This window comes from Aspergillus novofumigatus (genome assembly GCF_002847465.1).
Source record: "Aspergillus novofumigatus IBT 16806 chromosome Unknown P174scaffold_5, whole genome shotgun sequence".
NCBI lineage: Eukaryota > Fungi > Ascomycota > Eurotiomycetes > Eurotiales > Aspergillaceae > Aspergillus > Aspergillus novofumigatus.
Window position 1 is genome coordinate 618,223 of NW_020194278.1, and position 21,272 is coordinate 639,494.

Sequence of the window (21,272 nt, forward strand, 5' to 3'; positions counted from 1 at the left end):
ACGGGGGAAGTTGTGGAGAGGTTGCCCAGACAGGCACATGAAAGACATTGTGACTACTGTCCCCCGGACGGCCTTATTTTAATCCCCATTCCTCTCCCTCTTCCAAGGGTCAAAAGACAACATTTTTCCCTTCCCTCGATATCTGTAATCGCTTCGAATCCATCCCTATCCTATCATCTACCATTTACTACCCCTCATCATCCATCATGGCCGCCCCCGCAGACGTCACTATCAAGAACCTCAATGGAGAGTGGACGATGGTATGGGTTGTACTCAAGTTCTATTTCGCGTCTTGCTAACCATAGATCTCAATCTAGGAGAAAACCATCTCTGACCCCTCCGACCCTATTCTCGCGTTTGTATGTCATGAAAGCCATATTCCCTGGTCTCTTGAGTTTCATTGCATAACCTAGCTCTGATCGCTTCATTGTCATTCCATGCTTACTGATATCCTCGTTCAGCAAGGTGTTAGTTGGGTCACTCGCAAAGCTATCTCATACGCCACTGTCACCCTAATTGTCAAGGAGTATGCCGACTCGGAAGATGCGAAGCTCATGCACATCGATATCGATCAGGTCTTGACAGGAGGCATCAAGGGTACTAGCGAGAAGCGCCACACCGATTGGGTGGAGCGCGAGCACAAGGACCACATTTTTGGCACCCTCAAGGGACGGTCGCGGCTGATCCGCGGCTCCAAGGGCGATGATGGCAAAGTCCGCCCTGCCGTCGATATCAACACCAAGATCGATGACCCCAAAGTGAAGCAGTTCCTGCGAGGTGAGATCCTCATAGATGGTAGCCCGAGCGAAGGTTTCCTCGTGGACAATGTGGGTGAGGAATATGGTGAAGGCGAAGGTCTCTTCCTGCAGAGCTTCGTCGTTAACCAGGACGATGGAGCCGGCTGGACCGCAGAACAGGTTCGCATATTTGACAATCTACCCGGGGTTGGCGACAGATACTAACCTTCATATAGATCTGGGGCTTTGAGACGATCAACGGACAGCGTTACCACACTCGCCGTGTGGTTGTCGCCAAGGATGGCGAGTACAAGATGGCTCGTCTTGCTTATACCTATGTTAAGAGGCCGGATGCGTAAACATTGACCTCTTTACTAAGTCATGTATGATAGCGCCAACGGATAGGTATTGACCAACTGAGGGTCAGGAGGTCTTGTTGTGTTGCTCGCTCTTGAGCTATGAATGTCACGTTATGTGCAGCGGCCTTTGGTCAAACCCCCGAGCCTATTGACCTATTGTTAGTTATAGAATTGACTATGTGTCCATAGTCCCCTGCTTTGCATCAATGTAGTTTTCGGCTGTTGGGGTTTTGTCCAGACCGATTTCATAAGTTGCTTAAGTCTCGGGCACCTGGCGTACACACCAAAGGCAGGTGAAGAAAGAAAGAATAGGCGCAGCTATCTACGCATAGATAGAGAGTAATTAAATCGACCTTTGCCCCTAGGCCGACCATTTGATTTTCCTTCAGCCAATCAAAACTGCTTCACCGCAGCCTCTTATGGTGTGCAGCGACTAGGTAGGTAGGTAGAGGTACCTTACCTACCTACAATAGAGAGGTATACGGTGGATCAAAATACTACGCGAGGATAATCGTGCAGCTGACTTCATTGACATGGTCTCGTAGCCAAAGCTCAGTACAATTTCCCGTTTGTCCAACAACAGGTGATACACAAGACTCGGAAGCTAATCGAGAACAAAGGCCTATGCTTGTGGGACTATGCAGAAAAAGATGTCAATTTATTCCCGAAAGACGAGGAACAAGGCAGACGCGTGCATGTCGTCAAATGGTATATCGAATATTAGTTTTTGCAGTTTTGGTATGTTTTGGTATTTCTTTCCCCGTTACATATTCCCTTTTTGGTTCTTCAAATCCATCTGATGTGCTTTCATGAATGCGTGGGCATCACAACGTGGGCCTTGGTGCTAATGGCATCTTCGCTGCGCCACAGACTGGTTACAGTCTTCTGCTGGGTGTAGAATTGCAGGCCGGGCTTGCCGTAAAAGGTGTTCGCACCGCCACCGGCGATACTCTTTTTGTTGCCGGTGAAGGAGAACATGGGCAGGGGCACGGGGATGGGGACGTTGACGCCGACCTGGCCGGCCTCAATGTCCTTCTGGAAGCGCGAGGCGGTTGAGCCGGAGCAAGTGAAGACGGCGGCTCCGTTACCATACTCGTTCTTGTTGATGAGTTCAATGGCGTCGTCCAGAGTGGGGACGTTGAGGCAGACGAGGACGGGGCCGAAGATTTCCTCCTTGTAGCATTTCATGTCGGGGGTCACGTTGGTGATGATAGTTGGGCCAATCTGCGCAGGCAATGGGTTAGTGAAAGCGAAACGGGAAAGGATTTGATCATAGGAGGGTGAGCTTACAAAGTTGCCGTTGGGATACTTCTCAGGCTTGTAGCCCCTGCCATCCAGAAGGATGGTGGCGCCCTCCTGTTCGGCACTGGCAATCAATTCTTCGATGCGCTTCTTGCTCTCGGGGCTGATGACAGGGCCGAGGTCGGCACCCTCTTCGAAACCGCCGTTGACGTTGAGAGCCTTGGCTCGCTCGGCCATCTCGGGAAGCCATTCTTTGGTTTCGCCAACCATGACAACGGTGCTCAGGGCCATGCACCGTTGTCCAGCGGCACCGAAGGCAGCACCGACTATGGCATTCAGGGTCTGGTTCTTGTTGCAGTCGGGCAACACCGCGGCATGGTTCTTCGCACCCAGGTTGGCCTGGACACGCTTGCCATTGGCAGAGCCCCGGGTGTAGATGTATTCACCCGCACGGTTGCTACCAACGAAGCTGATAGCTTTAATGGCTGGCTCGTCGAGGATAAAGTCAACGGTCTTGGCAGAGCCGTGGACGATGTTGATCACACCTGGAGGAAAGCCGGCCTCCCGGGCCAGCTCAGCCAGGATCATGGCAGCACCGGGGTCCCGCTCCGAAGGCTTCAAGATTATGCAGTTACCGGTCATCGTAGCGATAGGAATACACCAAAGAGGGATCATTGCGGGGAAGTCTGGGGTTGGAGCGGTTAGTCACGGAGAAAGAACGGGGGTATCCACCCAGACAAGCGGTGAAAGGCAAGGACTTACTGAAAGGGCAAATAGCTGCAACGACTCCCAGGGGCTCCCTGTAGCTTCTAGTCTCCATATCCTTGGCGACTTCGAGGACTTCACCTGTCAATTGGGTGGTGATGCCACAAGCGGTCTCTGCAACTTGCAGACCGCGAAGGACGTCACCCTTGGCATCGGCAAAGGTCTTACCCTGCTCGAGGGTGATGGACGCTGCGAGACGGTCCCAGTTCGCACGGATGAGGTTGACAAACTTGAACATGATCTGCTGCCTGGCGATAACGCTGGTTGCCCGCCAGGCAGGGAACGCCTTTTCCGCGGAGGCAACGGCGGCACGCAGCTCCTCATCGGTGCTTTGAGGCACGCGGGTGACGAGATTGTTGGTAGCGGGATCATGCAGATCAATCCATGCGGTGGCCTTGGAAGACACAAATTCGTTATCAATAAAGTTGGTGGTATCAATGGGGTTGGCGATCGGCGTGTGATCCGTTGGGTATTCGGTGGCGGTCGTAGCCGCGGAAGCGGTTGCGGGGGCGAGCTGTTGCGCAGTGGCGTGTAGTCTGCGGGTAGCAACAAAGGACGATGATGATGCCGACATTGCTGCAGAAGCCCGCTGAGAAGACAATACTGAAGAAGAGGAGCCTGGGGAAGTTGACAGCGACCGCGCTGCAGATGAAGCTGCTATCCTGGCGGAAGAGACGGTGGCTACGGCCGTGCGGGGAGAAGCAGCGCGGAGAGCGGGGAGAGAACGAGCAAAGGACCGACTGGCGGCCATGACGAATAAAGAAGGGTGACGGTAAGGGAGGGTTGAAGATGGAAAGCGTGCGAAACTGGAGTCTGGGGTTGATGAAAAACCAAAGGTCACAAAAGAGCTTGGGGGGGATAGAGCAGGATATAAGTCGAAAGTCCAAGGAAGGGAGCAGCCGTTGAGTTGGACTGATTCCGGGGTTATCTGCGATCCTGAGGCACATCCAGCAGCGCCGAGGTCAACCGAACCCCCTTCGGCGAGAAAAACCAATCATAACAGCAGGAATGGCTTTCCTTAACCTTCTCCACAGGCTAGGTCGGTTTATTCATCTCGATGGATCTGGACTTGAACACATACCAATACAGTGCGATCTCCATTTCTAATCTCCAACAAGATAATCAACGTTGATAAGGTCCGTCAACGCTTATCAGAGTCCATCTTCTACTATCTACATATGCTTCTCCCGGTCTATATTAATTAGATCATATCCGCAAGCTTTCTGCACTTGAATCGAGGGTCCGTTTGTATTACTTGTAGCACGGATAATGTGGCATCTTGAAGGCCCACTATGGCTAAGACCTGAGATCTGATGAAATTTGCCATCTCAAATTGAATACTAGTTTACAGAATCCATCGCATCTACCACCCCTTCGGAAGTTGGCAATGGTCTTCTTTTGTTCTCATATCTCGTCACAGGTGGCCATCTTCTCTCAAGAAGTCTTGCCTTACCTACCATGAACAACCAAGGATATCAGAGTACAACGATAATTTGAACGCTGCAATAAATATAAAATTGGGATCTTCAACGTCTTCTTTTCCCATTCTTAAGCGTTTGGCTTGATGGTTTATTATCCCCTGTCTCCTCCCCAAGCATCGGCACATCTGCTTTACTGGGCAGACGACCGGGTGTTACGCTTGGTAGCTGCGCCCTTGGCAGTGTCGGCCGCAGAGCTGACGGCTTCGCTGGCCTTCTCCTTGGCGGCAGAGGCGGCCTCCTTGCCCTTCTTAGCGGCGGCGGCAGGGGCAGGGCTGCTGGCTCCAACAGCGCCCACAATGATGAGGATCATGGTCAGAAGGAGAGCTCCCAGACCACCGGCGACCTCAGGAACTTGCTTGACAGCGTTGATGGGATCTTGCTTGGCAAGACCCACGAAGTAGTCGACCTTCTCACGAACGTATGTCACTGGGGCCTCCTTGAAGCTGACGCTGGGAGTGGCAGCCTTCTCCTCGGGCTTGGGCTTGGAGGCTTCCTCCAGAGCGACTTCAACGGGGTGCTTGAGGTCAAAGGTCTCCTTGCGGAGCTTCTCAGCATCTTCAACGGAGTGACCAATGTAGATGTTGTCGAAAAGAATGTCGTTCTGCATGGTCCAGATCTCGAAACCAACCTGCTCGCTTGTCAGAACGGAGCAAACAACTGCGGATACGGAATGAAGGAACTTACAGCGCCCATAGGCTCGAAGTTAGAAGGAGTCTTGTCCTCGAAGTAGGCGGGGTTGGGGATCTTGCGAGGCTTCCAGATGCCCTTGTAGGCAGGGTTGTCAATCAAAGGAGCGGTCCACTTGCCCTTATAGGCGGGGTTCTTCTTCATGGGAGGAGTCCAGGGGCCACATCCGGAGACTTCGTTGCACTTGGGGTTAGGAACAGTGGGAGGAACCCAGTCACCGTCCTCCTCGTCATCCCAGTCCTCAGGCTTCTCGGCCTCGGGGTCAGGAATGCTGGTGGGCTCGTCCTCTAGCCAGTCCTCGGGCATAGTCGCCTCCTCATCCACGATCTCATATGGAGCGTCTTCATCCCAGTCGTCAGGCTTCTTGGCCTCCGGGTCGGCGATCTTGGCTTCGTCGACCCAATCGGCGGGCTTCTTGTCCTTGGGTCGTCGATCTCTTTCTCCGGGTTGACAGGGGGGCGAAGTCCTCAAGCAGGGTACCGTTCTTGACAGCCTCGCCGTCAATCAGGATCTGGAAGGACTGATCGGGCTTGACGATCAAAGTGTACAACGAGGTGAGCTTGGAGGTACGAGCGGCAGGAGGCGCGGTCATGTGCTTCTCCTCGTACTCGCCGGTCTTGGGGTTCTTGTGACGGAAGATGAAGTGAACCTGAAGTATTGTCAGTTGATAATTCGTAGAGAACCTTGCCTCGGTAACAAGGCACTCATTTCATACCTTGTTGGTAGCACCACACTTGTCGGGACCGAACATGATCACGTAGGGAGTAGCGTTGGAGAACTCCTCGGCGTGGAGCTTCTTGTTCTCCTGGAGGAGCTTCATGTAGGCACCACCGCAAACAAGGGAGTCTTTTTGTGAAGAGGCGTCAGTATACTTCGAGCAATTGCCAGGAGCTGATATGACCTACTTTGTGGCTTGACCTCGTACTGGACAACCAGAGTCTTGCCCTTGTTGTCGATCTTCTTGGGGAACTTCGCAGAGATGGCATGGTGAGCTGCGACGTTCTTGACAACCAGACCCTTGTCGCCAACCATGCCGTTGAGCACGGTAGGTTCCTCGACAGCCCATTCACCGACGTAGGCCCAATCCTCCTCCGCCTTGGAGTCCTCCTTCTTGGCGTGAGAGGGAGTCCATCTCGAGTCCCAATCGGCGGTGAATTGCTCGAGGAAGGGAGCTTCAATGGTAGTAGGCTAATAGAGAGTCGATCGTCAGCGATGCGGAGCGATGGTGGGGAATACTGGATTGACGGGACGTTACTTACGGTGAAGGTAGGCTTTTCCACGAGCGAAGAAGCGTCGGCCTTCTTCTCAGTCTCCTCAGCATGAGCTTGGCCCATCAAAGTGGCCGAGGAGACGAGGGCGCCAGTGATAGCTGCGTTGAAACGCATGATGGACGACGGAATCGAGATTGATATTACCCGAGAATCTCTGAATACAAATGATGGACAGGTAAGCAAGCAGACAAACAAACAAGCAATTGGATCCTCCGTAGAGGCAAACAATAAGGTGTTTGGTTTGGGGGAGGGAAGCTGTACCACAAGATGATCCACACAGAATGAAGTAAGGGAAGGGGGAGAAGGGAAGAAGAGGACAACTGGGCAAGAATAATTGTTATATACCTTGGTAGTAAGAAGGGATAGAGGTGAGGCCAGGTAAGATGGTCCACTGACTGACTACACCGAGCAATTAGACTACACGAGCATTAAATATGCAAGTGACAAAGCAGCAGTGCTTCCAGTGAATGCCGGGAAGTTCAAGGTGGCCTCTTCTTTGCTTGAGCCTGGATTGCTTCTTGGGGTAAGGTCCCGCCTGCCTATTGCGGTTTAGCGGTGCTTCTCCAATGTTCTGTCAATAGCCAGAACTGATCTAGCTTTCTAGCACGGAGGAGTTGGTAGATATCAGCTATCAGATAGTGTCTTAACGCAGATCATTAGGAGGGTAATGGACCTAACTCACATCTATATTATAATCTTAAGCTTGTAACAGATATTCTGCTCCTGTTATGTCCAGAATTGATCATGGATCATCCACGAGGAGTCTACCGCCTGGTCAATTGGACAATCTACTACGGATAAGGCAACGGAGATTGCGCGACAGAGTCCCCGCCAAAAATATTTCCATTCCCCGCGCAGCATAACCACTTCGTTGCTCCTCTATATATCCAACCTTTTGATTCCAGTTACCCTTGTCTGGGTATCTCTAAGTCATATTGACTCTTCTCAAGTGTAATTATTTGAATTTTATACCATTATCCCAGCAATCGACTGCGTAACCCTCCGTCTGCCATCAGCATCAAGCTTGCAGCATGGCGCAAGAAGTTGGAAACAACAACAACAATGACCATCTGGTCCAGTCCTCTGACCCAGAGCACCCCGCCAACCTGATCCCCGAGCTCTGCCGCAAATTTTACAATTGGGGTTGGGTCACTGGTACTGGTGGTGGAGTGAGTATCCGCGTCCTTCGTCACGAAAGCCGACCGTCGCTGACGAGAGCATCAATCAATGCATAGACTTCGATTCGTCGCGGCGACCATATCTTCATCGCGCCTTCAGGAGTGCAAAAGGAATTGATCCAACCGCACAATATCTTTGTCCTGGAGTTTCCTACTCCCAAGTACCCTCCTTCCGACCGCAAGTACATCCGCAAGCCCCTCGAACTGAAGCCGTCCGCATGCACTCCACTATTCCTTACTGCTTTTGAGCGTGGTGCTGGCTGCTGCATCCACACGCACTCTCAGTGGGCCGTGTTGGTGACGCTCCTGGTCGAACGCGAGAAGGGTCCCGACGCTTGCTTCGAGATCAGCAACATTGAGCAGATCAAGGGTATTCCTCGAGGCAAGGGGAAGGGCATGCTGGGCTTCTTCGACACCCTTAAGATTCCTATCATCGAGAACACTGCCTTCGAGGAGGATCTCACGGGAAGCTTGGAGAAGGCCATGGACCAGTACCCGGACACCTACGCTGTCCTGGTGAGGAGACATGGAATGTGAGTTGTATCCGCTGTGTTATATTGAGCCATTGAAGCTGATGATCTATACAGTTATGTCTGGGGTGATGACGTTGCCAAAGCCAAGACGCAGTGCGAGAGCTTGGATTATCTCTTCCAGCTTGCTGTCGAAATGCACAAGCTCGGCCTTCCGTGGGTCAAATAAACGCTCACGACAGCGGGGATACCATCAGCAGGATAACGACGAAGCACGCGACATGATGACTAGGGATGCCCAGTGTATATGACGATACATGAAATTTGTCTATAGAAATTTGAGGACCTCTCGGCAGGTTAAAAGACTAACGTAGTAGTACTTGGTCCTAAGCCGGCGACAATGTATAGACGCGCCCATCTGCGTTATTTAACCCACGATCCGATCAATCACAGTAATACAAGCTCAATAAATATCTAGATGCCAATTATCCCTTGATCACCTGTTTTGTCGGGAAATAATGGTATCAAAGCTCAACAGTAGCTTCCTAAGCAACCCAACCAGGGAAGCCTTGGCGGGGAGCCAGGCTGGGACAGAGTCGCAGGGACGACCGCGCGGATCATCCGTCCGACTCCTACATACAATCTCCAGCTGTCAACTGCAATCGCTAACCCCTCATCGGCTCTGGGCCTTGTCCTCGTTTTGAGTTTTTCATACAGACTATTAGTCTTATCGTCTCTGAAATATTAGCACCCATTGCCTTCATACCCATACAGCTATCATGGATCTGGACGCTGGAGACTCCCCGTGGGGCGGTAAGCAGGCAGCACAGTGTCACCACTCAACTCCAAATTGCCCTCTCTGATTGTAAGCATAGATGTGCCCTCGCAGTCAAGTCATGGTACACAGAGACCGGAAACTGAAGAAGTCGGTATGTTCACCCGCGGTATTGCATACCGCGCACTCCTCATCACGTCCTGCAACATGAGCTCATCGCTTCTGCAGCACCGGAACGATCAACACAACCAGCCAGCCCAAGCGCTACCCGTTCACCCGTCCGACGAAACCCGCGAGGTGCTCGCAAAATCAGCGCGCAGGCCACCAGGCTGGAAGCCGTGGATGACGCCGTAGATCCGCTTGGTCCGCTCGGAGACAAGCCCACCGATAGTCTCGCTCCAGTCATTGAGCAAGCACCAACACCACCCCAGAAGGAGCCTTTTGCAGGTCGCGGTGCTCGTCCGACGTCATCTACATCACAAACATCTAGTGCTGGTGGGTTGGGAGACTCGGTACATCTGGAAGAGGATGGTGCGGGGTTCAGGGGACCGCCCCCTGTACAGCTCCCGGCAGACGCGGACGGGACGAAGAGGCAATCTCAGCCCAGTATCAGCATTGAAGAGGCTTCCAAGCCGACATTCGAAATCACAGTGGGTGATCCGCACAAGGTGGGAGACCTGACAAGTAGCCACATCGTGTACCAAGTTCGAACGAAGGTAAGCTCCCCTCTCTACATTTCCATTCATGTATGGGATGCAAGGCGCTGATACGCAGTACAGACAACATCGAAGGCGTATCGACAACCGGAGTTTACCGTCAGCCGCAGATACCGCGATTTCTTATGGCTCTACAATTCCATGCACAATAACAACCCCGGTGTTGTTGTACCTCCTCCGCCTGAAAAGCAAGCTGTTGGCCGTTTCGACACGAACTTCGTTGAGTCTAGAAGGGCTGCACTTGAGCGCATGCTCAACAAGATTGCGGCACATCCAATCCTGCAGCATGATGCGGATCTGAAGATATTCCTGGAAAGCGAATCGTTTAATATGGATGTCAAGAACAAGGAGAACAGGGAACCGGATCTAGGTCAGAACAAGGGAATGTTCAGCTCCTTTGGAATTAGCGTAGGTGGGAGTGGAAAGTTCGTAGAACACGATGATGTGAGTCCCTTGTGGTTTGCATACAGTCAAGCCGTTAAGCTAACTTGAGTATAGTGGTTCCACGATAGGAAGATATACATGGACGCGCTGGAGAATCAACTCAAAGCTTTGCTGAAGGCGATTGATGTTGTGGTCGCGCAGCGCAAGGGATTGGCAGAAGCGGCTGGCGATTTTTCGTCTTCACTTCACGCTTTGGCGGCTGTCGAGTTGTCTCCGGCCCTTTCCAGTCCATTGGACGGACTCTCAGATTTGCAGTTGCGCATCAAGGAACTTTATGAGCGTCAAGCTCAGCAGGATGTTCTTACACTAGGAATCACCATCGATGAATACCTTCGCATCATCGGAAGCGTCAAGACAGCTTTCTCTCAGCGACAAAAAGCCTTCCATAGCTGGCACGCGGCGGAGTCTGAGCTGCAAAAACGGAAGCATACCCAGGAGAAGCTTCTCAGACAAGGAAAGACGCAGCAGGATCGCCTCAATCAAGCCAACGCCGATGTGGCCGACGCGGAAAGGAAAGTGCACCAGGCCAGGCTGTTATTCGACGATATGGGCCGTTTGATGCGTAATGAATTGCAGAGATTTGAGAAAGAAAAGGTGGAGGATTTCAAGTCTGGCGTCGAGACATTCCTGGAAAGTGCAGTGGAGGCGCAGAAGGAGGTGAGCTTTACCGAGCTACTCAAGCTTCTGATCAGATTTACTGATAGTCTTACAGTTGATCGAGTTGTGGGAGACGTTCCTCTTGCAGTTGGATGCTGGTGAAGAGGGTATCCCCTTCTTTGCGTCCCCTCCTGTTGCAGCAAATGCTCCTGCGCAACAGGCGACAGACGAAGCCAGCGGTTCGGCCCCGGTAGCTGCGGAGGAGGCGACGTAGCTCGCCCTGGGCTAGCTCCTGACCTTTTCTCGCCATGTATAACTGAATTGCGATGATTCTTTGGCCTAGTTTGACCCGGATCTACGTATCGCTTCGCTGGCGAGCCTCCATAGCCCTTAAAACCGCACTCACTTGTTCTACCTCGCGCTGAGCACGCAACCCAGATACCGTTCGGAGGGTCGTATGATTGGTGCTTTGTCTGAACCCGGTTTCTTTAATATTCTGTCGGATTATCACTATGATTGTCTTCCGTGTAAACTATATCTGACTCCTTCAAGCCCTGGTAAAAATGACATGTTCAGGGTCCAATTCAATAGTATGCTGAAATCCCTTCAGATGGTATGATGTACATGTATATGGGCCATAAAACCGACAAGACGAGTAAACAAAAACCGTGGAGCCAAAAAGAAAATAGAGGAATCTCTCCGTGCAACATCAAAGGCGGCCTTCCTCCGTCAACGCACCATAAAATCCCAGATGAAGATTGCGTTGAAGCCATCCGACCTCCGTTGCGTATCATACACTCAAACCCACCGCACACTCAGCCCCAAAAGGATCAACCTATTTCTTCTTCTTCGGAGGTTCCTGCTCCATCTCCTGTCCAAACGAACTAATCAGGTCAAGCAGATTGTCGTCTTCCTCCTCTGCCAGCGCGGCCTCAGCAGCAGCAGCCGCATCAGCATCAGCCGCCTCCTTGCCCTTAGCAGCGGCCTTGGCATCCGTCTCTCCTTCAACAGGCGTATTCGCATCCCAGCTCCGTCCAAACTTGGCTCTGAAGGCAGCGAGTCGACCGGCTTCGTCCTCCTCGACGTTCATCAGCTTGCTGGACGACGGGTTCCAGAGCAGCGAGTTGCGCGTGTCTCGGGTCGAGCGGTAGATGGGTGTCGGGGAGGTGGTGCGGTGTGTGAAGGTGCTGCCGTCAGAGAGGGTGATGAGCTGCGTGAAGGTGTAGGGGCGCTTGGGGCGCCGGAGGAGTGTGGCATGTCGGCATTGCGAGCAGATGTAGGTGGTGGATGTCTGGACTCGGGCGGTGCTGACCGCGCTGCGGCGGAGTGGGATGTGGATTGACATTTGTGTCCGCTGATAGGAAACCCAGGCGTGCAGGTAGTTGAATTTCCGGGGGGTTTCAATTGGATTGGGTAGCACGAGCACTGTTGCGATGGTTATCGGTCGATGGGTTTTGGCCGTGAAATTTCGCGGATCGTTCATGGATCTGGGGTTATGTAAGCAGATAAACCTCCGCTTCTTTTTCTCATCGTCCCCGGCCGCGGAGGTTTCTGGGTGGATATAATCTGCTGCCGAAGTGATAACGGCTATCAATTGAAGGCTATCGAAGGATTTGCTGGGCTTTCAGGATGAGATTTAAGAGACTTTATGGTCTTTTCTCTGATCGTTCCCTCGTGCATTCGCCCTGAGCTCCACTCGTCCAGAGCTCCGTCCGCTCTCCCATCGGCGGGATGAAGCTGCCATATTCGCTATCCGTACTGTCGGCCGTAAATATCAAAGTGGGTATGGAAGATTTGCCCCAATTCCTTGCACATGTCACCTGTTCATCGTCTAACCAAATACGACCAGAGCAACAATCTATACTGGCTCTACCTAACCGACTGTCCAACATCACCATCCGATGCGGAGCACCTCAGCAACCATGGCCGCGCAGACAATACGGAACTTCGGCCCATGCTTCGCAAGCTGGCAGTGAACCCAAGAAGCCGGCGTCAGCGCGGCCTGCGCTTTCACTGACCGACCAAGTCCGCCTGCTCATGCGCCGTGTACCCTACCCGGTCGCCATTATCACAGCCACAGATCCGCAGGGCCCCATCGACAAAGCCTTCCGCGGCATGACCGTCTCCTCCTTCAACACGGTTACCCTCCATCCCTCACCCGTCATCTCGTTCAACGTGCGCCGCCCATCAGAGACCCTAACCGCCCTCCAGTCCTCCGGCCGGTTCCTCGTCCATCTCCTAGCCCCGACCCCGGCAACCGCAACCCTGGCCCGGGATTTCTCCAGAGGAAACCACAATCTAGCCCTCCTAAGCGGAAAGGGAGACTTTGAATTCGTGCAACATATCTCTGCCGACGGGTCCGTCACTAGACCGCTCCCCATCCTGCGACGGAGAGCCATCAGCCAGACAAACACCGAGGAGGAGAGCATCGAGGACTTCCCGTTTGTGTTCGAGTGCCAGCTCAATACTCAGCGAGTGGAGATCTACGACCACACAATCGTCGTTGGGACCGTCGTGCAAGCGCTCTTGCGGCATCTTCCTGAATCAGAGACGGCGACATCAGTATCGTCCGGCTCTGCAAAGGATTTATGCCTGACATATGCTAATACTAAATTCTGGGAAATGGGCCATGAAATATAATTATCGATCCTAGAGCATGGGTTGCGGCTGGGACCCATGACTGCCCACACTCATATAATTGCTTCCTGCCGTCGGCTGACAGGTGAATCCAATCCATCAAGAGCGCGGTGTGTCATTCAAGATTGCACCGCATATATAGGTTTTAGGCCATTTGTACATAGAATTCCCCTTATATGTAAGATGGGGGGGAACAGCCACTTATCGAAAAGACGCGGAAAGAAATGTACAGATTATCTATCTTTCACACCTTCCCAGGTTGACGGATCTGTAGCGTTGGATTTGTAACCCAGACGACGCTGGCATAACTACTAACTGCCGACTCTCGCTAGGCAGATTCTCTACGGCAGGTCGGGTGCTGGCACCGCGAACATTGACCGACATATTGATATTGGACGCTTCATAACGACAAGTGATGGCAAATGGTAGGCTTTTTGATTCTTTTATCCAAGAAATCTACACAGGATGAAGGACACAGGATCGACTGTTCTCAGGCGACGGGAATTGAGCGGAGCACTAGAAGTCGGAGAGAACAGGAATCCCCTCTCTTGACATCAAGCACCACATCACACCGAGAGAATAACACAAGCAGAAATTGGAGACAGAACACACAACCAGGAGTACCCTTGGGATCCGCACAGAAGACTCCGCGAGAGCCTCTTGAATCAGCCCATGCCCTAGTTGGTTTTACCGTACACAGAGCTAGGACTGCCGCTTCCGCTACCACTTCCACCAGTTCCATTGCTTCCGCTACCGCTTCCACGGCTACCCGCCCGTTGGAAAGGGCTGGAAACAGGTCTCAAGCCCGAATTCAGAGCGGTATTGCTATCGGATCCCGGGCTTCTCTTGTCAGCAAGCAGCTCAGACAAGTCGAGCTGGAAAGGCTGACGACGACTTGAGTCCATGAAGTCGGAGCCATAGAGGCTGCTGCGGGCAGACCGGTTCGAGAAAGATCGATCACGATAGACAAAGTCCGAATCGAGGTGAGAGCTGGCATTGACGAGGGGGGAAGTTGGAAAGTTGAGATACGACGGCTGCTGCACTGGACTCGTGGGGTGAGAAGATGACGCACCAACCGGAGAAGACGCGGTCTGAAGGGGACTGGACTTCAAAGGCGGGAAGCTGAGCCCTAGCAGTGATCTGTTGCTCGGAGCAGTCGATGTCAAGGCGCCCAGTGGCAAGGCCGACTCGGAGAACGGATTCGTCCCGGGCAGATTACCCTCGGGGGTCAACGGACCAGGATCCAAGAGCATCTGCTGGTGTTGCTGCTGGATGGCTTGCTCGATAGCGTCACATTGTTGCCAGATTTGTTGCGCGCGTAACTGGTACTCTTGCACAGACTGCCCAATACTGGCAAACTGCTCGTTGAAAGTCGCTTCGAGTTTTGCTTGGTCCTGCTCTCGGGCAAATTGTTCTGCTGCGCGACGCTCGCGCTCGTTGAGCCCTTGCGCATTAGCAGAGACAATCCTCTCATATTGTTCGTTGATCCTAGTACGGCGGCTTTGAAGACGCTCCCGCCTCTGAATCGCAGAGCTCAACTCAGTTTCCAACGAGGAGACTTCACGGGCAACAGCGGACCGAGCAGAGGCGAGCTCCTCCTTTGCCGAATTGAGCAGACTCAGCTCGTGTTCGTGTTTGGCTTTCTGGTCCGACCACTCTCGAAGTTCTTCCTCGGGACATTCTCCAGGTTGTCAAGCTGATCCTCAAGCAAGGCAGTGGCCTCTTCCGTTTGCCGAATGTTCCTTTCCAGTTGCAGCGAGCGTTGTTTCTGCCTGTTTTCATCTGTTCCGCTGTGTAGACGATGGTTGTAATTGTCAAGCTCCTTCCTGATTTTGGAAATGACAAGCTTGTGATCGTTCTTGGCCTTTCTGAGCCGAGATCGCTTCTCGTTCAACTTGGCTTCAGCGTTGACAATAGAGTTCTTCAGCGTAGTCGTTGGGGATGAAGGACGATACGACGGCTGCGGTGGGGTTGATACCGAAGAGACTGCTGCTTTGAAAAGTTAATAAAACTTTACATTGTGTGCAAAGGTCCACAAATGGCCGTTCTTACCTTGTTCTGCATCATTGGTCGCTGGGGTTTTGACACTAATGACACATATCTCCTCATCGGTATCGCTCCGCACAAACGAGCAAGTGTAAGCACAATTGGGTGCCAGACCAGAAATCTCGCCCCGCCAATGTACCATACTCGATCCTTTCGGTGCATCGTGCACTTTGCATATTGTAGCGGTGGCCCAAAGGGCTCCATTCACGCACACGTAGAACGGTTCCATATCCTCGCTCGCTAGACATCCAGCTTCGCAGGCTCCCGAACCGCTTGAATCATCCGCCGAAGAAAAATCACCAGCCGCAAATTTTATCGTTGAACTGTCGATTTCCGTAATCCATACAAGTCCATCGTCCAGGGAAAGTCCTTGAAGATCATCCTCGGTCATGGGAAGACCGCGAGCTGTCTTCGACAAAGCCCTAGAGTGTTCATACTCTCTCATGACGGTGATCTTTGTGCTTGCCAGTGCCGCCCAAAACGGTTGACGACTCCGCACCTGATTTGCCTGTCTCCTGCGTTTCTTCGCCGAAAGTAATCGATCTCTCCCATCCTTGTGCGCTGTCGGGGTGACAATCTGCCCATCAGCACCGATATATGACGAGACACTGGCCCCTGACTCGAAAGCAGAATCGATCTGTGTCTGCGAGCCGGCGGATGCTTCCGTGTCGATGCGCTTGCCGGTACGAGGAGGGTTAGGCGTTCTGTTCTTTGCCATTGACCGTCTCGCCATGGCGGTGCCCGCTTGGGCCAGTATATGGACTGCGAGTAGACTCCGAAGCCAGCTCGGCGACGTCTGTGGTTCGGTGCGGCGAAACTCAGTAGGCAAAAGATGCGAATATTGCGACAACATATCGGGACTGATGATGTTCGACGAAAGAAGATGACCTATAACAAAATCCTGTATACCTTTGCTCCGTACAAGGTGCATTATCAAAACTATACCAACACAGAGGGTGTTCACCCCCCCGTTCTTTCCAAATCCTCCTCCACCTAGCGTGATGGCAACTTGAACGTGGGCCAAGTCCAGCGCGAAATTCTGCGCCCAGGTCCACATGAACAAGCCCCATATCAGTAAACAGAACCCATCCATCGCGATCATTGTACCGAGGGAAGGAGTTCCAGCGGGGCCTTGAAAGATGTCGAAATTGGACGTCAAGGAACCGGTCGACGCACCACTAGGAGGCAAGAAGGTCAAAGAGGCGAACAAAAACTGAACCAGAGTGAGAACCATGGGCGGGAGTTGGAGCAGAAAGATCAAGATCGCGATCGTGTCGTACATGGGGCATGATTTGAGGATGGTCGACGCGAGTTGGAGAGGGTTAATTGAGGCATTCGAAGGCGACCTCTTGGCACCGGTCGCCGACTTCTCAGTACGACGCGAAGCCAGTCCTGCAACATCGCCACCGGTCTGCGAGGCGACACCATTGTTCTGCACATACGACATGTCGGCATTTCCCTTGGCGTATCCGTTCAAATGATCAGGCGCATTGCAATCCGCCTTGGAGCTATCCAGCGTTCCGTTGAGCTTGGTCGGTGCTGCGGTCGTTGTGGGGATGGCCGGATCGCTGGAAGAGCGAGACGACGGCAAATCGACTTGAGAGGAGGAAAGAGAACTGGACGCAGAGCCGCCGTTGATGATACCGTTTAGATGTCCATTGGATTTCTGTTTGGCCACTTTTTTCCCCGTATTTGCGCTGCCATTCTCATGCCGATTGCTATGACTCTTCCTAGCCGTAGCCGATGAACGTGGCATCGACAGAGGAGCCTAACACCCAGGTCCGAGTCAGCTTGGCAGATTAAAGCCAAGGACTTGGACCAGGCAGGTGAGTGAAGACGTAGACAATTTTGAAGGAAAATGGAAAATGGAGGAAGGACGACTTGGAAGGGGCGAGCAGGAAGGGAGAATGGCGATATCTCAGGTTGGCAATATGTGCGGGAGCGGGATGGAAAGGAACGACAAGAGGGGTCTCGCAAAGGCGGTAGAGGAGACTAATGGTAAATGAATAGAGAAAAAGGAAAAGACAAGACAAGACAAGACCGTAGAGAAGGAGGATGAGAAGGTGAGGGCTGAGATAGCGTGGCGGGAGGGCGGGTTTGGAGGGAATGGTAAGGGAAAGAGGAAAGGAAAAAGAACGGAGGTTTTTTTGGTTTGGTTTTCTCGGAATCTGGATGGACGAAACGAGGCGGGAAGGGAGAGAGAGAGTAGCCTCGTAGGAAATCTAGTCTACCTTTTTACCGTAGGAGTCTAGTTCACAGGAAGGTTGGAACTGATCGTCAGAACCGGACCAGAAAAAGAAAGAAAAGAGAAGACGATTGAGCCAATGTAAGCCACTCAGCCAGATTTGCTACTGGAACTTTGGGAGAGAAAAAGGACCCTCAGCCCAAGGCAGTAAGGCTTCCGCGTCTACTAAGCACCAGAAGAGTAAAGGGCTGCGGCCTGAGGCATCATAACCAACTTTTAAATGGCACTTGCTTGACCAGTTGGCGTGTAATGTTGGAAATACGCAATACAGTACAGCAGATCCCAGACGGCCGGATTATAGACTATTATCACCTGACCAGATGGGCTGATGGAAGAGCGCAACCCAAGGCAGCGTTTCATTCCGGTTGGCTGCCGAGGTTTGTTATTTTTGGGATCTTCAACCAGAGATGGAGCGATTGCTGGTATGTTTCTGTCCTACTCCTGCAGAAGGAATGAATCCGTGACAAAAACGACACTCTTCAAATTGACATATTCTGATTACTCTCATTCGTTCATAATGTGGCTATGTTATGACAAGTCAATCTGACATAAACAGATCTGCCTATTTTACTCCGTACTGCAGAACGCTTGTTTCAAAATGATTACGACGGTAACGGGGTAAGCTTCTTCTAGCTTGGCGGCTATCTGATAAACTCCTGCAAGTTTCAACCCTCCCGTGATATCTCTATAATCAACCTCAAAAACAGATAGATATTCAGGGTCTAGGATCTGTCCAAGACGAGGTTCTTCTGATTGATGCCAAATCGTTTAAGAAGTCCGTATAATGGATTCACCAAGTCCTCTGGCACTACGGTACTTGTGTGGCCAAGATACTGACCGGCTGATATACATGCGTCCACTATGTCTGAGATAAACGGAAATGATTCGGCCTTATTTTTCTCATATATCACTGCTCTTAAGCACGACTACGTGTCCGGCATCTATCGCAATGAGATTGCTTCCTTGATTGGCTTGATAGGTCAACAATGCCATGGCCCATGGTACATGACCTACTGCTTACTTTCCAGTTACCCCTCACTGACGCAAAAAGTGGCCATACAAATATTCGCTTCTCTGTCAAGCTATCTTCTGCCGCCATGCGCAGGGATATGCTGTGCTCAAAATCATTCAAAGCAGGTCGATCATCCGACGATCAAATCCTCCGCTTCTGAGCGGGGTCGACTTTCCCACTTCGACAGCTACAAAGGGCACAACGTCTGATCTGGTAGGCAAAGGTTGGAACAGCAGAGATTTTTTCACCAGATTCGAGCAATAGCTCTTGACTCCGATGGTTGAGTTGACCGTTTGTATTCATTGTCTTTAGGGTCATAGTATGGCTCAGTGCATGATAGCCAAACAAGTACGGAGTAGAGAGGTAGATGAAGATCTTTTGCACTCAGCATATTTGCCTACATGACTGTTGATTCTTGATTGTCAATCAATCTTCCTTAAGCCGGTCTTGATTGGATCAACTGGAAGACACTGGGAATAACGATGAATGATCGACAGGTTTTACCCTAAAGAGGATAATCGGGCCAAACTTATTCTGGGTATTTTGTCGGAAATGCCCCGGCGCCAGGGTTTATTGAGTGTCATATGATACTAAGGTTTTGTTCGTGGCTTAAATTTACCTAGGTAAGGTATCAAATCCACGGACCTGGATGTACGACGATGATGGTTCAGCGAAGACGACAATTGTGTATGGCGCCATCCCCTTCCCTGGTACATCATTGTATGGCTCGGTACCCATTGTACCTATATATACGGGGCTGTAAACATAATTGCAATTCCCTTGGTTGTTTACTTAGTGCTCGTCGAGATCGAGCCTTATCAACTAAGGGCAACAGCCTGAACGGTAGAGCTCAATGCGTAAATCGATGCAGCATCACAAGCGTCGGGACGCCTTCTCCGCTCTGAATTGCATCTGTTAAGCTTGTGCTGATGCATGTATATTATTTAGCAATAGTGCTCACCTCGCGCTGTATTGGTTTGGCCTGCATGGGAATGATAACAAGCATCCGGTGATTGCACACCTCTACCAGTTAGAACCTTGGGCATTAGTGGAAAATCCCATGCATAATTTCGACAAACGCGACAATGCACGGTAACACACACGGACGAAAGGTCCCGTCGAAGACGACATTTCATGCTTTCTCTCACTCTTCATTGCCTGTCTATGGCTGTCCTACTCCAGGACAGAATTCTATACCCTCTAAACCATATAAGAATAAAGACCTTGAGCTAGCCACCTCACCTTAGAGCTAAGGCTTTCATTTCCTCGCAGAACCCATATCCTCGACAGCATCCTCCCGATCCCAGCTTTCCACTTCCAATTTGCGGACTTGCGTCTCAATATCAAGGATCTGCTGCTGCCAGTGTCTCCTGGCTCGCTCTTGGAGATCCCACATGGTCAGAAATTGCGCCTCGACAAATGGCGGCAGGGTAGTCTTCTTGTTCTGCTTGTAATCGTACACGACAATATCCTCATGCACGCGGGCAGCAGGTCGCTGACGCGCTTCGGATAAAATTATAGCCTGAAGGTCGAACGCGAATTGAGATTGCTGAGCCGAGGGGTCGTGGACTAGTTTGTGGTAGACGGTGACTTTGTCGGGGTACGTCATGGGCTGCAGCAGCAGGCGCACTTCGTCAGCAAAGAATCAGAGGAAGAAGAGGGATGTCCCCGTACGAATTTGTAGTCGATTTTGAGACTGCGGACAATGACGCCAACTCCTTTTGGGCTAACCAGATTCATCCAGTCTTTCCTGTGTGCTGGATCTATATGTACGGCGATGTTGCGAATGAAGTACACCCGTGCGGTTTCGGCGTATCGGAGGTACGTGACGTTATTGACGTGTCCTGGATGGCATTGTCACCAATCTCAGCTACATCTGCAGCTGTTTGTAATTGTAGGGCGGAAGGTGCACATACCCTGGTCAATCGTCAGGCTGTCTTAGTATAAACAACAGGTGAATCGGGTAACACTCACCATGCTATCCTGTTGCCAGCGCAGAACGTCCTCCGTCAGCATAGTTCCATTACAAGGGTCCTGCTTCCATGGGCCCTACCATTTCTCCCCAAGCCACCGTCTGCCGATATAAACCCCTCCTCTGTTCATCTGTCAGATAGCCCTCGCTGCCGGCGATCAGCTCGCGCCAATCCCGCGCAATGCGCTGAAGTATGTTTCCTGCTTCCTTGACCTGTGGCGGCTTCAGACCGAACATCATGCATTTTCCAATCCGTCTTTTGATCATGGTAAGCCATCGCGGATCAATGGGGTGAGGTTTGGATGGGGGTTGCTTCGAGGCCGAGGAGTGAGCATCCTGGGAGGTGGGCGATATTGAGAAGAACCGGGGATAGCAACTTGAGGCTTGAGACGTGATCGCAGTGAGGCGCTGTCTTTTGAGTGTTTGAATTGCGATCATCATTCAGCAGGACTATGTACAACAGGGATGGGAGAGAGTTTGGGAATGGGATTGTTGCTGGTCTAGCTCCCACGGACACTCCAAGAAGCATGGGGCGGACGGTTAACCCCGGGCTCTCCCCACTCTCCACCTTCGCAAATGCCGAAATCGAAGATACTATGTACTAACCTGACGTGATTGCCGGGTCAATGGGCTAATGG

At 51.8% G+C, this 21,272-nt stretch overlaps 9 protein-coding genes across 9 annotated transcripts; 4 read left to right on the top strand and 5 right to left on the bottom strand.

The window, feature by feature from the left end:
• The first annotated feature begins 122 nt into the window (after window positions 1-122).
• On the top strand, window positions 123-1,465 carry P174DRAFT_442345 (uncharacterized protein). Its single transcript, XM_024827556.1, has 4 exons — window positions 123-260; window positions 318-359; window positions 462-917; window positions 974-1,465. Exons 1-4 carry the CDS (start codon window positions 207-209, stop codon window positions 1,094-1,096), a joined length of 675 nt encoding a protein of 224 aa, XP_024681099.1. The 5' UTR covers window positions 123-206; the 3' UTR covers window positions 1,097-1,465.
• Window positions 1,466-1,609: 144 nt separating this feature from the next.
• On the bottom strand, window positions 1,610-3,985 carry P174DRAFT_442347 (CoA-acylating methylmalonate-semialdehyde dehydrogenase). Its single transcript, XM_024827557.1, has 3 exons — window positions 3,101-3,985; window positions 2,387-3,024; window positions 1,610-2,320 (listed from the first exon to the last, which is right to left on the bottom strand). The coding sequence occupies exons 1-3, from the start codon at window positions 3,852-3,854 to the stop codon at window positions 1,904-1,906; spliced, it is 1,809 nt and encodes a 602-aa protein (XP_024681100.1). The 5' UTR covers window positions 3,855-3,985; the 3' UTR covers window positions 1,610-1,903.
• Window positions 3,986-4,337: 352 nt separating this feature from the next.
• On the bottom strand, window positions 4,338-6,985 carry clxA (calnexin). Its single transcript, XM_024827558.1, has 7 exons — window positions 6,888-6,985; window positions 6,531-6,696; window positions 6,177-6,459; window positions 5,987-6,117; window positions 5,752-5,920; window positions 5,269-5,711; window positions 4,338-5,212 (listed from the first exon to the last, which is right to left on the bottom strand). Exons 2-7 carry the CDS (start codon window positions 6,654-6,656, stop codon window positions 4,715-4,717), a joined length of 1,650 nt encoding a protein of 549 aa, XP_024681101.1. The 5' UTR covers window positions 6,657-6,696; window positions 6,888-6,985; the 3' UTR covers window positions 4,338-4,714.
• A 417-nt stretch (window positions 6,986-7,402) lies between these two features.
• On the top strand, window positions 7,403-8,546 carry mde1 (methylthioribulose 1-phosphate dehydratase MDE1). The gene is made up of 3 exons (XM_024824161.1): window positions 7,403-7,711; window positions 7,778-8,253; window positions 8,308-8,546. The coding sequence occupies exons 1-3, from the start codon at window positions 7,574-7,576 to the stop codon at window positions 8,417-8,419; spliced, it is 726 nt and encodes a 241-aa protein (XP_024681102.1). The 5' UTR covers window positions 7,403-7,573; the 3' UTR covers window positions 8,420-8,546.
• Window positions 8,547-8,843: 297 nt separating this feature from the next.
• P174DRAFT_390816 (sorting nexin 1) lies at window positions 8,844-11,320 on the top strand. Its single transcript, XM_024823499.1, has 6 exons — window positions 8,844-9,003; window positions 9,066-9,119; window positions 9,194-9,681; window positions 9,745-10,125; window positions 10,180-10,782; window positions 10,838-11,320. The coding sequence occupies exons 1-6, from the start codon at window positions 8,970-8,972 to the stop codon at window positions 10,994-10,996; spliced, it is 1,719 nt and encodes a 572-aa protein (XP_024681103.1). The 5' UTR covers window positions 8,844-8,969; the 3' UTR covers window positions 10,997-11,320.
• P174DRAFT_442351 (mitochondrial 54S ribosomal protein bL31m) lies at window positions 11,222-12,320 on the bottom strand. Its single transcript, XM_024827559.1, has one exon. It carries the CDS (start codon window positions 12,065-12,067, stop codon window positions 11,558-11,560), a length of 510 nt encoding a protein of 169 aa, XP_024681104.1. The 5' UTR covers window positions 12,068-12,320; the 3' UTR covers window positions 11,222-11,557.
• A 133-nt stretch (window positions 12,321-12,453) lies between these two features.
• P174DRAFT_372499 (flavin reductase family protein) lies at window positions 12,454-13,362 on the top strand (the record flags this gene model as incomplete). Its single annotated transcript, XM_024822434.1, has 2 exons — window positions 12,454-12,505; window positions 12,572-13,362. 2 exons carry the CDS (start codon window positions 12,454-12,456, stop codon window positions 13,360-13,362), a joined length of 843 nt encoding a protein of 280 aa, XP_024681105.1.
• Window positions 13,363-14,036: 674 nt separating this feature from the next.
• Window positions 14,037-17,161, bottom strand: P174DRAFT_461057 (putative ubiquitination network signaling protein; the record flags this gene model as incomplete). The annotated part of the gene is made up of 3 exons (XM_024829963.1): window positions 14,037-15,040; window positions 15,160-15,345; window positions 15,412-17,161. 3 exons carry the CDS (start codon window positions 17,159-17,161, stop codon window positions 14,037-14,039), a joined length of 2,940 nt encoding a protein of 979 aa, XP_024681106.1.
• Window positions 17,162-19,798: 2,637 nt separating this feature from the next.
• Window positions 19,799-21,115, bottom strand: P174DRAFT_442354 (thioesterase family protein). Its single transcript, XM_024827560.1, has 4 exons — window positions 20,716-21,115; window positions 20,637-20,645; window positions 20,337-20,507; window positions 19,799-20,274 (listed from the first exon to the last, which is right to left on the bottom strand). Exons 1-4 carry the CDS (start codon window positions 21,073-21,075, stop codon window positions 19,921-19,923), a joined length of 894 nt encoding a protein of 297 aa, XP_024681107.1. The 5' UTR covers window positions 21,076-21,115; the 3' UTR covers window positions 19,799-19,920.
• Between the last annotated feature and the right edge of the window lie 157 nt (window positions 21,116-21,272).

Excerpts from the sequence above, each read along its gene's own strand:
- P174DRAFT_442345 (XM_024827556.1), top strand. The coding sequence starts at position 207 with ATGGCCGCCCCCGCAGACGTCACTATCAAGAACCTCAATGGAGAGTGG. Across the intron at positions 360-461 it reads CCGACCCTATTCTCGCGTTT|CAAGGTGTTAGTTGGGTCAC; the intron begins GTATGTCATGAA and ends ATCCTCGTTCAG. Across the intron at positions 918-973 it reads CCGGCTGGACCGCAGAACAG|ATCTGGGGCTTTGAGACGAT; the intron begins GTTCGCATATTT and ends ACCTTCATATAG.
- P174DRAFT_442347 (XM_024827557.1), bottom strand. The coding sequence starts at position 3,854 with ATGGCCGCCAGTCGGTCCTTTGCTCGTTCTCTCCCCGCTCTCCGCGCT. Across the intron at positions 3,025-3,100 it reads TGCAGCTATTTGCCCTTTCA|ACTTCCCCGCAATGATCCCT; the intron begins GTAAGTCCTTGC and ends CTCCAACCCCAG. Across the intron at positions 2,321-2,386 it reads AGTATCCCAACGGCAACTTT|ATTGGCCCAACTATCATCAC; the intron begins GTAAGCTCACCC and ends TTGCCTGCGCAG.
- clxA (XM_024827558.1), bottom strand. The coding sequence starts at position 6,656 with ATGCGTTTCAACGCAGCTATCACTGGCGCCCTCGTCTCCTCGGCCACT. Across the intron at positions 6,118-6,176 it reads GTACGAGGTCAAGCCACAAA|ACTCCCTTGTTTGCGGTGGT; the intron begins GTAGGTCATATC and ends CTTCACAAAAAG. Across the intron at positions 5,213-5,268 it reads ACTTCGAGCCTATGGGCGCT|GTTGGTTTCGAGATCTGGAC; the intron begins GTAAGTTCCTTC and ends ACAAGCGAGCAG.
- mde1 (XM_024824161.1), top strand. The coding sequence starts at position 7,574 with ATGGCGCAAGAAGTTGGAAACAACAACAACAATGACCATCTGGTCCAG. Across the intron at positions 7,712-7,777 it reads TCACTGGTACTGGTGGTGGA|ACTTCGATTCGTCGCGGCGA; the intron begins GTGAGTATCCGC and ends ATCAATGCATAG. Across the intron at positions 8,254-8,307 it reads CTGGTGAGGAGACATGGAAT|TTATGTCTGGGGTGATGACG; the intron begins GTGAGTTGTATC and ends TGATCTATACAG.
- P174DRAFT_390816 (XM_024823499.1), top strand. The coding sequence starts at position 8,970 with ATGGATCTGGACGCTGGAGACTCCCCGTGGGGCG. Across the intron at positions 9,682-9,744 it reads TGTACCAAGTTCGAACGAAG|ACAACATCGAAGGCGTATCG; the intron begins GTAAGCTCCCCT and ends TACGCAGTACAG. Across the intron at positions 10,783-10,837 it reads CAGTGGAGGCGCAGAAGGAG|TTGATCGAGTTGTGGGAGAC; the intron begins GTGAGCTTTACC and ends ATAGTCTTACAG.
- P174DRAFT_442351 (XM_024827559.1), bottom strand. The coding sequence starts at position 12,067 with ATGTCAATCCACATCCCACTCCGCCGCAGCGCGGTCAGCACCGCCCGA.
- P174DRAFT_442354 (XM_024827560.1), bottom strand. The coding sequence starts at position 21,075 with ATGATGATCGCAATTCAAACACTCAAAAGACAGCGCCTCACTGCGATC. Across the intron at positions 20,275-20,336 it reads TCAAAATCGACTACAAATTC|CCCATGACGTACCCCGACAA; the intron begins GTACGGGGACAT and ends CTGCTGCTGCAG.